General features: G+C 43.0%; 1 protein-coding gene across 1 annotated transcript in view; it reads right to left on the bottom strand.

The window, feature by feature from the left end:
- The window catches only part of SLCO2A1 (solute carrier organic anion transporter family member 2A1), a 91,638-nt gene that overhangs the window by 33,666 nt on the left and 44,239 nt on the right, over positions 1-13,733 (bottom strand). The window contains exons 2-6 of the mRNA XM_077488656.1: positions 8,499-8,636; positions 6,880-7,042; positions 1,199-1,426; positions 1,015-1,113; positions 254-387 (exon numbers count right to left, since the gene is read on the bottom strand). Coding sequence (XP_077344782.1) covers positions 254-387; positions 1,015-1,113; positions 1,199-1,426; positions 6,880-7,042; positions 8,499-8,636 — 762 coding nt within the window. The remainder of the gene's footprint in view (positions 1-253; positions 388-1,014; positions 1,114-1,198; positions 1,427-6,879; positions 7,043-8,498; positions 8,637-13,733) is intronic.

Below are 13,733 nucleotides of genomic sequence, written 5' to 3'. Positions count from 1 at the left end.
AAAGGTTGTTCGTGCTGAAATAAGGGTATTATCTATTTAAAATTAAAGTGAACAATTTGGGTCAGGCTTAGCGTTTAAAGTGTAACGCCGTAATTTTTTAATGTTCTTATGGGAAAGGGTTAGACCTTTTATCTGTTTTTTAGAGAACCTCTGAAAAACTGAAAGCAGAAAATATAAATACTCTCTCTTTCTAAAACGAAACCCAAACATATGTAATACAAACACGTGATTAAAGATTTTGCAGGCCATTTACCTGGCTTGTTGTCATTTGTTTTGGAAAGAAAAAATAAGGGATGGAGGTTAGCACCAAGCATCCACATGCAATGAGAAGGCCTAGCCACCAGGCCCCTATCCACCGAGGATCACTTGGGTTGATCTCCACATCCTCTAAAATCAAAAAGCACAACAGTTGGCATAGCAGATGTAAACAGCAAAGACAAAAAAAGATGAACCTGGCATTTCTGAAACATTTCCTTTCATTAAACGATTGCAAAACATGTTTAATCTGCTTCCACATCTAGATGTGTAGACAGGGTGACTTACTAAAGGATTCATTGCACATTATTCCAGAACATTCAAATTAAACAAGGGTAAATTTAAAAGTAGTAGATTTACCTACCACATGATTGGGTGTTTAAAAACAATTTTCCTAGGCAGAACACTTAAATAAACCTCCATAATAACATCTCCATTCTTCTATCTTATTGTTATAAATAACTGTACACCTTTCCCTGATATTCTGTATATTTGCAACTGCTGAAATCTGTAGTACCATTGTCTGATATTTTCCAGGTGACAGTAATGGCAAAGCAGTGTTTTACCAGCAGTATATTAATATAAAAATCTGTGTCTCTAGCCATAGTTATAACAAAGAAAAGAGAGGCGAGCTGTTTTATGGCTTTTTACTTTACAAATTTAGAAAAGAAGAAAAAACATTCTGGGTGTAATTTTCTGATCAGTAAAACCGCAAATCTGTTATTCAAGCATTAGAAATTTTTCTTAATTTCCACTTACCGGGCCTAACTCTGTCGACGTCAACAAACATTCTCAAGACCATGGAGCTCAGAAGATAACCAAATGCCGGACCAAACACAGATATCGCAAACAAAATGGCTGGAAGGAAATCGGTAAAATTAAATTAGACGATTTTAAATTTGGTAAAGTGAAACATTTATAAGCTTTATTCAAAGTTCCTTACCTATATACAATGGAGAATTATTTGGTTCAGCAAAATCATCTATGTAGGAAATGCCAAATGGCTGGATGGGGACAGTGCCAATGCCAGCCAAGAGTTGTCCAACAACCATGATGGCCCACATACTGGTGGCTTCCATGGTTTTTGTCTGTGGTGTTTTATGGCCTTGCGATCTTGAACAATATGATGTCTGGTTTTTCCCAGTGCATAGCTCCTGAATTGAGGTATTTCCTGTCCAGAGAAACAAAATAAAAGAATAATCAATATATATGTGTGTGTGTGTGTGTGTGTGTGTGTGTGTGTGTGTGTGTGTGTGTGTGTGTGTATATATATATATATATATATATATATATATATATATATATATTTACACAGTAAAACCTTGGATTGTGAGCATATTGTGGGCAAATTTCCCCATAAGAAATAATGTAAACTCAGATGATTTGTTCCACAACCATTTATTTATAGGTCTTTCCGTTTATAGTCCATATAAAAAGATTATAGCAATGTGATAGGTTTTGTAACCATACAATGTCCATCCACAAATGGCAGCCTCCACAAGGGGATTAGAAGCAAAATCCAGCAGCAGCTACAGAGTATAAAAGAGAAGAGAGCATTCTAAGTGTAGCAATATGGTTACATTTAGTGAAGGTACAAAATTTAGCAACTCACATGGTTGACCATTAAAAGAGGCACATCTAAGTATGCAGGCATCTGGGGCAAAGCTGTCCACATAGACCATCCTCCTCACCGTGGGCTCTCACCGCTGTCAGTCTGCAATCGTGACCGGGAAGACTACCCTGCAGTAGAGTGATTTTAAAGCGAAGGCTTGAAGCACTCGTGGAGCACAGCTTGGAAGGGATGACATCGATGGTGGTGTGGAGGACGGTCTATGTGGACACTTTACCCAGGATACCTGCATACTTAGATGTGCCTGTTTTAATCATCAACCATGTGAGTTGCTAAATGTTGTACCTTTATTAAATTTAACCCTATTTTTCTTCACTTAGAGGCGCCGCTCTTCTCTTTTATACTCAGTTAACACTTGATGCTACTTGTATATCAAGACATCGCTTGTTTATCAAGTCAAAATGTATTTAAAAATTTTGCTTGCCTTGCAAAACACTCTCAAACCAAGGTTTTACTGTATAGCTTTGCCATGACAGAGGCAAAACACCTGCTTTACAAAAATTATCTCACAAAACAATAGATATATGTAGCCAAATCTATCCCAAATGATCTTTCTTATGCCTGGTACACACGATGAGAATATTGGACGAATGATCATCCATTTATTTTTCTTATATCAAAAATAAAATAGGTTACTAAAGAAAATTCTCGTACAACAAAATATAAATTCGGAAGTGATGTAATGTGCTGTAGTGTATTTGTATTATATTTTCAGAACGACAACTGTACTGATTAAATGACAATCATCCAATCTGGTATCATATGAGAAAAACTTTCACATTTGTCCCATTGTATAATATCGGATGAACTGTCGTGATCGGCTCTCGAAAGCTGTTTACTAACAATCCGATTATCATAGGATTCCTTCAAAAGTGGTATTTTTCGTACGATTTTCTGATCATGTGTACAGGGCATAAGGCGTAAAAAGTAATTTGGCCCACACTGGATGTTTCCTGCTGTCTGAAACTGTCTAAAGGTGTTGCCAAAATTGGCAGGTTAAGGCATTGATCAATTAATGAATATTTAGAAGCGTACCTGTAAAATATGAGGACAATTAGATCACTGGGCAACTGAGCAATTTCAGCACTGGTATTTGTCTATGTGCAACTTTTATAATGGCCAGATGGTTTCAGAGCAAGTTCTGGATCCATATATATTTCATGTACTAGTAGTTTATGCAACGGTTTAGTGTTTGGGCAAAACGTTTTTATTTTAGGGAGTGGTCTGCATACACGCTGAAGATATTTTATCTCTGTGATCACTTTCGCCAAGACAGAAAAAGAGAAGAAACCTAAATTTTAGTTATTATGGGAGCAAGAGAAAAGACTAAAGCCGCGTACACACGGGGCGGACTGTCTGGCCAACTTAGTCCGTCAGACAATCCGACGGACAGTGCGTCATACTTTCGAATGAATGGACTTGCCCACACACGGCACTTTTTGAGCGGACTAATACGGCGTACTAAGTCTGCCATACTATCCGCCCTACTTTTGAAATGAACGGACTCGCCCACACACGCGGAGGAAAGTCCGCTCATTTCGAGCGCGTCTCCAGCTAGGCGGGCCCACGAAGGAGACGTCGCTGGCCCCGCCGCCTGGAATGGACTTAAAGGGGAACCCCAACGACGAAAAAAATCGGCGTGGGGGTCCCCCCCCAAGTCCACAACAGACCCTTGTCCGAGCACGCTACCCAGCCGGCCAGGAAGGGGGGGCGAGCGAGCGCCCCCCCTCCTGAGCCGTACCAGGCCGCGTGCCCTCAACATGGGGGGGTGCCTTGGGGAAGGGGGGCCTCGCGGCCCCCCCACCCCAAAGCACCTTGTCCCCATGTTGATGAGGACAAGGGCCTCTTCCCGACAACCCTGGCCGTTGGTTGTTGGGGTCTGCGGGCGGGGGGCTTATCGGAATCCGGGAGCCCCCTTTAATAAGGGGGCCCCCGGATACCGGCCCCCCACCCTATGTGAATGAGTATGGGGTACAATGTACCCCTACCCATTCACCTGTAAAATAAAAGTACCAAAAAAAACACAACACACGAGATAAAATACTTTATTGCACAGCTCCGGGGGTCTTCCGTCTTCGGGGGTCTTCTCGCCGGACTCCTCCGCTATCTTCTTGTAGCTCTTTTGCTAGCGGAGGAGTCCGGCTTTCTTCCTTGCCGCCGGCCTCTTCTCCCGACTTCGGGGGTCTTGTCCCCCTTTTCGGTTCTTCTGCCGGGCCACCTCGCCTTCTTATAGCTCTTTTACAGGCGGTGGCCCGGTCTTCTGTCGCCGCCGTCACCGCCGTCGCCACCGCCTTCCGTTCTTCTTCTTCTTCTCCAGGAGATGTTGCCTCGACGATCTCTCCGGCCGGAATGCCAGGGACGCACTGCGCGGCCACTTATATAGGGACAATGGGGCGGTGTCACATGGCTTTATGTCACATGGGTTGGTCACATGGGTTGATGTCACATGGGGACTATGACATCGTAAGGGGGCGGGGTCACCATGTGACCAACCCATGTGACATAAAGCCATGTGACACCGCCCCATTGTCCCTATATAAGTGGCCGCGCAGTGCGTCCTGGCATTCCGGCCGGAGAGATCGTCGAGGCAACATCTCCTGGAGAAGAAGAAGAAGAAGAAGAAGAAGAACGGAAGGCGGCGGCGACAGAAGACCGGGCCACCGCCTGTAAAAGAGCTATAAGAAGGCGCGGTGGCCCGGCAGAAGAACCGAAGAGGGGGAAAAGACCCCCGAAGTCGGGAGAAGAGGCCGGCGGCGAGGAAGAAAGCCGGACTCCTCCGTTAGCAAAAGAGCTACAAGAAGATAGCGGAGGAGTCCGGCGAGAAGACCCCCGAAGACGGAAGACCCCCAGAGCTGTGCAACGAAAGTATTTTATCTCGTGTGTTGTGTTTTTTTTGGTACTTTTATTTTACAGGTGAATGGGTAGGGGTACATTGTACCCCATACTCATTCACATAGGGTGGGGGGCCAGTATCCGGGGGCCCCCTTATTAAAGGGGGCTCCCGGATTCCGATAAGCCCCTCGCCCGCAGACCCCGACAACCAACGGCCAGGGTTGTCGGGAAGAGGCCCTTGTCCTCATCAACATGGGGACAAGGTGCTTTGGGGTGGGGGGACCGCGCGGCCCCCCCTTCCCCAAGGCACCCCCCATGTTGAGGGCACGCGGCCTGGTACGGCTAAGGAGGGGGGGCGCTCGCTCGCCCCCCCTTCCTGGCCGACCGGGTAGCGTGCTCGGACAAGGGTCTGTTGTGGACTTGGGGGGACCCCCACGCCGTTTTTTTTCGGCGTTGGGGTTCCCCTTTAAGTCCATACCAGGCGGCGGGGCCAGCGACGTCTCCTTCGCGGGCCCCGCCTACCTGGAGACCCGCTCGAAATGAGCGGACTTTTCTCCGGGCGGGAAAAGTCCGCTCATTTCAAAAGTACGGCGGACTGGCACACACACGGGCGGATTGTCCGCCCAAATGCGAGTCCGACGGACTGTATTACGGAAATTCCGAAATACTTAGTCCGCCAGACTGCACGCTGAAAAAGTCCGCTGAAGCCCACACACGAGCGGACTGTCCGCTGAAATGTGTTTCGGCGGACTAAGTAGGCCAGACAGTCCGCCCGTGTGTACGCGGCTTAAACCTTTCAACGGGGACAAATGTTCTGGTGACAACAGTCTAAGATAAGAATTTGCAGAGATGTTCTCTCATTTCCTGTTGTGTCTGCAAGGCAGTAAGTGAGGGAAAATCTCCCCAGCAGCACACTAACAGCAACAAATAACCTCATAGGGGTTTTAGCTCTTCCCTATCGCATCCAAAACTATAACATAAAGGTTTCAATTCACATACACTTAAAACAGAATTTTAGAGGGCTAAATACATGTGTACAATACATATACAGTCTTTTACCTGTCATTCCATTCAGAAATGCAAATACCTTTACTAGTTTTTTTTACTATTAATGATTTTTGATGAATTATTGTGTCTGGATTTCTGTTTTACCTTCAGCAGTGACATATGTCTAAGTGTTAGGATGAGATTACTTGTTAGGTGTTTATTTTTAGCAATAGTTTAGGAAGGGGTAGGTTAAAGTGGTTGTTAACCCACTTTTTACTTAATGCTGCCATCCACTCTGTACCACTATAAGAAGTTTTCCTGTGCCTGTGTTCTGTAAAAAAACTGCCCGAATGTACCTGTATGAGCTCCACCCAGGGCTCACAACTGCAGTGGGCAGGGTCGAGTGTTCCCGCTGATGTCAGAGATGTCAGGGAGAGAGAGAGCCATGCGTCAGCTGAGCGGCAGGAGTGGAGCTCATACAGGTACAGATGGTGCAGATTTTTTACAGAAAACAAGCACAGAGAAACTTCGTATAATAGTACAGAGCAGATGGCACCATTTAATAGCAGATTTGCGATCAGCAGGAGCAGGGGGGCAGGCGCAGGTACGAGCAGGGAGGGGAGGGGGAAGGAGGACAGAGGACACAGACACAAGGAGAGCTGCAGACAGGAGAGCTCTGGCTGATGGAATCACGCAAACAGACCACGATGCTCAGCAGCCCTGATTATCGTGGTCTGTTTGCAGAGGGGAGGGCATAGCTAGGCAGGATCAGACAGCTATTTTAGGGCATACAGGGGGAAAAATTACACAGCACAAGCGCTGTGCTGTATGACATACTTTAAAGGAACAAGATCAGGATTTTTTGAGTTAACAAACGTTTTAAGTGTTAAGGTATGTTTTAATGGTCTGGTTGATAAAGTTATGGGGTTAGACGATTACCGATTACCGGTTAGGGTAATGATGGCTGTCAGAAATGGGTGATGGGGAAGGAGGTTCAAATTCTGCCCTCAAAATTAACCTATTAAAATAAATATCCTTAATATATCTCTACAGCTAGAAATCGAATCGCTTTCCTACTTTTTAAGAATTGCACGACACGTCATATCCCACAAGCTTCTGGTGGACAATATGACATGGTCTTAACAAGCTCAGCAGTCTATCAAACACAAACATACCATTTTCCAGTGATGTGTACTGATATTTCTCAGAAAGGAAGTGCGGCACTGTCAGAAGGAATGTCCCCAAGGCTAGCAACAGGCCACCAATACCAATAATACGCGGCCGGTGTAAGCGGCTTCCAAAATAGCTGATGAAGATTATAAGCACAGCGTTGCTGATCTAAAACATGAAAGAGCAAAAAGGTCAGGACAGAAACATAGCAGAGAGATCACAGAATGCATATTATTATTGGTTACAGATAGAAGCATGTGTTGCTCAGAGTAGAAAAGGCTGTAATTTTTTATCCTTGTGAATATGAACATATGTTAAACATAAAAGGAGAGATAACATTTCCTGGAATTTAGAATAAGAGTAACCTTATTTCTAGATTTGACTGTTTTTAAGGGTATTAGTAACAGAATGTGCATTAAGACATTTTATTGAGACTGATTGCAATAGTTTTATAACTGTGTCCAGCTGCCATCATCCTAACTGGTTCATAATGGTCCTAAAAGGACCACTGGATGCTTACAGGGATCGAGCTACAACGCTAATTGATAGATTCAAGCAGAAGGGGTATCATAGGGGTATTTTAGAGAAAACTTGTTAGATAGAAAAGAAGATAGAAAATCTGGACAGGGACTTGTTTTGCTATGCAATTTAATCACTCTAGGGAGTGTTGATTCCTTAACAAAGCCACAGCCCCCCTCCCTCCTGCTATTGAATAGCCTTCTCCTCTTCTGGAAGTGTCTAATCATTCTCTGTGCTGACCCACCTACTCCTACCCTTTTTTCACCTCCTTACATTATATTTTATGTGGCTTCTTAGGGACCAGCAAGGGGGAATACTCTAGAGCAGGGATATGCAATTAGCGGACCTCCAACTGTTGCAGAACCACAAGTCCCATGAGGCATAGCAAGACTCTGGCAGCCACAAGCATGACACCCAGAGGTAGAGGCATGATGGGACTTGTAGTTTTGCAACAGCTGGAGGTCCGCTAATTGCATATCCCTGCTTTATATTATCACTTGAGTGACAGCTTTGAGTCTGCTAAGGCTGTTGACCTTACATCCAAAATAGCAGTGCCCAGCAGCAGTCTCAGACTGTTTAGATATCTACTCAGGGGAGGCTTTTAAAGGTAAATAACAAATATCAAATTAATATAAAATACAGTAAATGCACATACAATTTCATGGGAAGTTGTTTAAATGAATGATCTGGCATCAGGGTCTCTTTACAGAAAAGAGGAAATGTCTACCTATTATGAACGTTACTGAGAGTCTCCTACGCTTCCACTCTCAACTGAAGTTACTCAAGAGAAGGCCATGCAAAGCAAACATAAAACAGATGTACACACAAATTATGTTTTGTGGTACTCATTCTTTCCAGCATACCTGATATAAACCCACTTGGACCTTATAGTAAGTACAGTCCCATCTACTGATGATGTCTACTAAGAGAAAAAAGGCAATGGTGCCCAAAAAATGCATGTGGATTCAAGCAATAATTTTCTTGGTGCACATTAGTTAATGAAAACTCACACCTGACCGATAGCTTTGGAGAGTCCCTCCCCATTAACTTTCATTCAATTTTTACAGAACAAAAAAATGCCACAGGGTCAGAATGTTCTACTTACTTCATGGATACTGGAGAGGAGACCAGAAGAGGAACTTGAAAGACCAAATCTCTTTTCAATTGTAGTTAGGCTGCTCTTGAAGTATGCACTGTACAGGAGCTGAGAGAGCTGGAGGAGCGCATGGCAAAATACAAACACCTGAGAGGTAAAAACAGAGATTATCAGTTAGCTCTCCACTGTAATATTGTGCTCACTTATAGCAGTATCTCTTATTACAAGAATATTGTGAGACTCACAACTGAATACCAATAAATGTATCAGTTTGATTTATCTATGTCTCCTTCTGATTTTTTATAAAGTCATAGTGGATTCAAACCTAAAAACACAAATTCATATCTGACAACTTATCAATTCTTATGCCCCGTACACACGATCGGACATTCCGACAACAAACTCTGATCGGATTTTGTTGTCGGAAAATTTGAGATCCAGCTCTCAAACTTTGTGTGTCGAAAATTCCGATGGAAAAAGTCTGATGGAGCCCACACACGGACGGGATTTTCCGACAACATGATCCGATCACACATTTTCCATCGGAAAGTCCGACCGTGTGTTCAGGGCATTAGATGGGGTTGCTGCATTCGTTTTTTTAAGAGCTTTTTTTGCTTTATTTTTGCCTGGTGATCCTGCCAGAAACATATTCCAGTCCTAGGATGACAACACTCATTTGCCCTTTTGTATCAGGACAACAGAAAGAAGATAAGGACTACAGAACCGCATCCCTCTCCTATTGTCCACAGCGTATGTAATTGATAACAGTTGGCACAGGCAAAGAGCACAGGAAATCATCAGCTCACACAATTTTCTGGCAAGACCAACAGGTTTTTTTTTTTAACTTATCAAACAGAAATAACAAAACAATTTCAATGATATATTTAACAAACCAAAAAGGACCCAATAAGAGACGTTGACTGTACAGTTTGCCTTTTACTTCTTCCATTTGCTTTGTTTAATCACTTCTGCACAAGTCAATTTAGCAGCAGATCTAAGGGAAGAGAGAGTTCAAGGGGCTATTTGGAAGATTCCTAAGGTAATCTGTAATTCACATTACATACAATCTCTCTTTTTCCACAGACTCTTGATTAGTGGACTGTATGCAATAGTAAGAGCTTAGCATATAGAATAGTTACCGTACGATCTTCTATAGTGCAATTTGGTTTATATTTAGCTTTAATATTTGCATAATATTGTGAGTAAAAAGAGGCGGAAGAGAAACGGCGTTATCAGTCATGTGTGCCTAGGGCTGATTGATCTTTAAATATTATCCTGCAGACCTTTAGTAACCACTTGTGACGTATAGTGTGGTATCAAAGTTCCCTGCCCGTACATGACATCCTTGTAGTCTGTAATTGTGGTGTACTTGATTACTCACCAACCGCAAAGGCCCACATTAAATAAAGAGCTGATAAGGAAGTATGACTATTCTATATAAACTGGGTTGTACAATACACTAAATACTAATATGTGTGTCACCAGAGAAGAGAAACTTTGCTTAAAGCTATGGATTTACTGTAGTTTACCAAACAGTAATTTATTCCTGGCCCAGTCCTGAAGCTAGATTAATCATTTTTCGGGTTAATATCAGGATGCCGTAAAATGAATTTTGGCTAAAAGGCAACACTGTTATAGAGACCGTCACCAACTTAAAGTGTTTATAAGCCAGAAAAAATAAAACATTTAAGACAAAGGCATAATGAGCTAGTATGCATCGCATACACATGTGACCAGGGACATGTCTTCCGGAGCTATTTCCAGGTTTGCGGGCTACGGCACTGTGATTGGCCGGAGCTGCGATGATGTCACTCCAGAGCATGCGTGTGGGAGTCGCCGGTCACAGCACGGCTGCTGAAGAAATGGTACGAGTGGCCCGTTTCTTTAGTGCGTATGTGCCGATGACAGACACAAGCGTATATGGTAAAAAATATCCTAGATCTAGGCTGCTCTGTGCAAAACCAACTGCACAGAGGAGGTAAGTATAACATGTTTGTTATTTAAAAAAAATAACAAAATTTGACTTTACAATTACTTTAAACCTTCACCTTGAGCCTTCACAGAGAATAAGTATTTACCTTGATGGCCACAGGCAAAAATTATTTCCTTTGTCACTCTATGAAAAGCAGCACTTCCGCTTTCTTGTCTAGCCAAAACATTCTATTTGTTCCTTGCTCCTGCCCAGATGTGCCACAGGGCTCGTTTACCATGAAAAGATTGGCAACAGGGAAGTCTGATATCTTCTCTGTCTTTGCATGCCCTGTCTTTGCATGTGAATGGAATCCCCCTTGCATGTGCACATATGTGACGAAGGGCTCTGCCAGGATCTAAAGGTCCTGTGCACGCACAGTAAAGACTTTCTGAGTCACTGTTTTGGAACAAGTATGAATATCTGGAAAGGGAGATTAAAGCCTAATGGTGTGTACACACGGCTAGACTTTTCAACAGCAAAGGTCCGACGGAACAAATCCGTCAGACAATTCGACCGCATGTGGGCTTCATCTGACCTTTGCTGTGGAAAAATCAGACGGACTTTAGATTTAGAACATGTTTCAAATCTTTCTGACGGACTTGAGTCCGGTCGACAAATCTGTTCGTCTGTATTCTAGTCCGACGGACGAAAACCGACGTTAGGGCAGCTATTGGCTATGAACTTCCTTATTCTAGTCCGGTCGTAGGTCATCACGGTCGAATCCATCGGACTTTGGTGTGATTGTGTGTAGACAAGTCCGTTTCGGCAGAACTCCATCTAAAAAAGTCCTTCGGAGTTCAGTCCAACGAAAAGTACAGCCGTGTGTGTACACGTCATAACTCCAAGTTTTAGCAAACTTTAAATAGTTTGTTTAGACCATCTTGGAGAGATGGATGGATGATGGTACGATCTCCACCTCAGTCAATCAGAAGAAGCTTGTATTCATTCAGAAAATACATAGCTTCCTGTAAATGACTGAGCAGCACTCAGTGCGGCTCTTTTTTGTTCTGGAAGTGGTCCAGAAGGTCCTTGTATCTATGCTGGAGCATAGTGCTGTATACTGTATGTAGGTGATGCTACATACATTTTATACAGCGAACACAACTGCTGCATTAGTTAGTGAAGGAAATAGTTTGTTTGGATCAACATTCTTAAAAAACTATTTAAAGTTTGCTTGCACTTGGAGTTAGGCTTTGTGTGGGAGTTCAGACCACAGGATCAACATGACAGCCTGGCAATCAGTACCTGTAGAATAGAAAAAATGAATAATGAAGCTTCCGTGTTCTATTAGAAAAAGCTTTAACCACTTCCCCACAGCCGGACGATGATATACGCCACCAGAATGGTACGGGTGGGCGAATGGGAGTACAGATACATCCCCTTTAATATGCGCCATTGTGGGCACGCGCGAGCCGCCACATGCTCTGGGACCGTGACCGTGGGTCCCAAGGACTCGATGTCTGCCGGGTGCGGAAGAATGGGAAGATACCTTTTTTTAAACAAGGCATTTTCCCATTCTGCCTAGTGATATGACAGAGCTCACTGCTCCCTGTCATCGGGAGCAGTGATCGCTGTCATGTGTATAGTAGCCCACCCCCCCCCCCCCACAGTTAGAATCACTCCCTTGGACACACTTAACCCCTTGATTGCCTCCTAGCGGTTAACCCCTTCGCAGCCGGTGTCATTTACACAGTAATCAGTGCATTTTTATAGCACTGATCGCTGTATAAATGGCAATGGTCCCAAAATAGTGTCAAAAGTGTCTGATGTTTCCGCCATAATGTTGCAGTCCCAATAAAAATCACAGATCGCCGCCATTACATGTAAAAAAAAAATTATAATAAAAAGCCAAAACTATCCCATATTTTGTAGACGGTATAACTTTTGCACAAACCAATCAATATACGCTTATTGCGTTTTTTTTAATCAAAAATATGTAGAGAAATACACATTGGCTTAAACTGAGGAAAAAAAATGTTTTTTATTAATATATTTTTGGGGGATATTTATTATAACAAAAAGTAAAAAATAATGTGTTTTTTTCAAAATTGGCACTCTTTTTTTGTTTATAGCGCAAAAAATAAAAACCACAGAGGTGATCAAATACCACCAAAAGAAAGCTCTATTTATGGGGAAAAAAGGACGTAAATTTCGATTGGGTGCAGCGCCGCACGACCGCACAATTGTCAGTTAAAGCGACACAGTGCCGAATCGCAAAAAGTGCTCTGGGCAGGAAGGGGGTAAACTCTTATGGGGCTGAAGTGGTTATGATAAAAAGTAATTCTGAATCAATATATCAATGGTGTTTCAGCTGCATTATATATAGAGATAATCCATTTTAAAGCCTGCTTAATAGTTTATTAATTTCACTTTAACTACTTGCTTACTAGGCACTTATACCCCCTTTCTGCCCAGGCCAGTTTTCAGCTTTCAGTGCTCTCACACTTTGAATGACAATTGCGCGGTCATGCTACATTGTAACCAAATTAAATTTTTTATATTCTTTTCCCCCACAAATAGAGCTTTCTTTTGTTGGTATTTAATCACTTCTGGGTTTTTTCTTTTTTGCTAAAAAAACTAAAAAAGACTGGAAATTTAGAAAAACTGTTTCATAATTTGTTATAAATTTTTTAAAACATTTTTATCCTTCATTAATGTGTGCTGATGAGGCTGCACTTATGGGCACTGATAAGGTGGCACTGATAGGCACTGAGAGGTTGCACTGGTGGGCACTGATGAGGCAGCAGTGATGGGCACTGAGAGATGGCACTAAGAGGTCGCACTTATAGGTGGCATTGATGGGCACTGATGGTTGGCACTGATGGGGGGCACTGAAGGGCACTGATAGGTAGTACTGAAGGACACTGATAGATAGCACTGATGGGCACTGGTAGGTGACACTGATAGGCAGCACTGATAGGTAGCACTGATGATGAGGCACTGATGGGCATTGATTGGCAGCATTGGTGGGTATTGATAGGTGGGACTGGTGGGCACTGCATAACAGCAATTCCTCTCCATGTGAGGGACTGATGTCCCTCTGACAGAAGCCGGTGATCGGCTTTTTTTTCCTGTCATGCTGTCAACGTAAGGGAAAAAAAAAGATTACCGTGGTCTCCAGGACAGATAGTAAGTTGTTGCGACCTCAACATACAGAAATAAAAAACACAACTGAGGTCTAACCTTTTCCATTCTAGTCAAAACAAAACCTAAAAAAATAGAATTCTGTTATAAAGCTGTATTTAAAAAAAACTGTAAACTTTTAATACAAC

The sequence above is a fragment of the Lithobates pipiens genome, unplaced genomic scaffold, assembly GCF_037356315.1.
Source record: "Lithobates pipiens isolate NorthernLeopardFrog02 unplaced genomic scaffold, aLitPip1_a1.2 Scaffold_18, whole genome shotgun sequence".
In the NCBI taxonomy this organism is placed as follows: Eukaryota; Metazoa; Chordata; class Amphibia; order Anura; family Ranidae; genus Lithobates; species Lithobates pipiens.
Note: the sequence above shows the minus strand (reverse complement) of the source record. Positions and strands in the feature narration are given on the sequence as shown.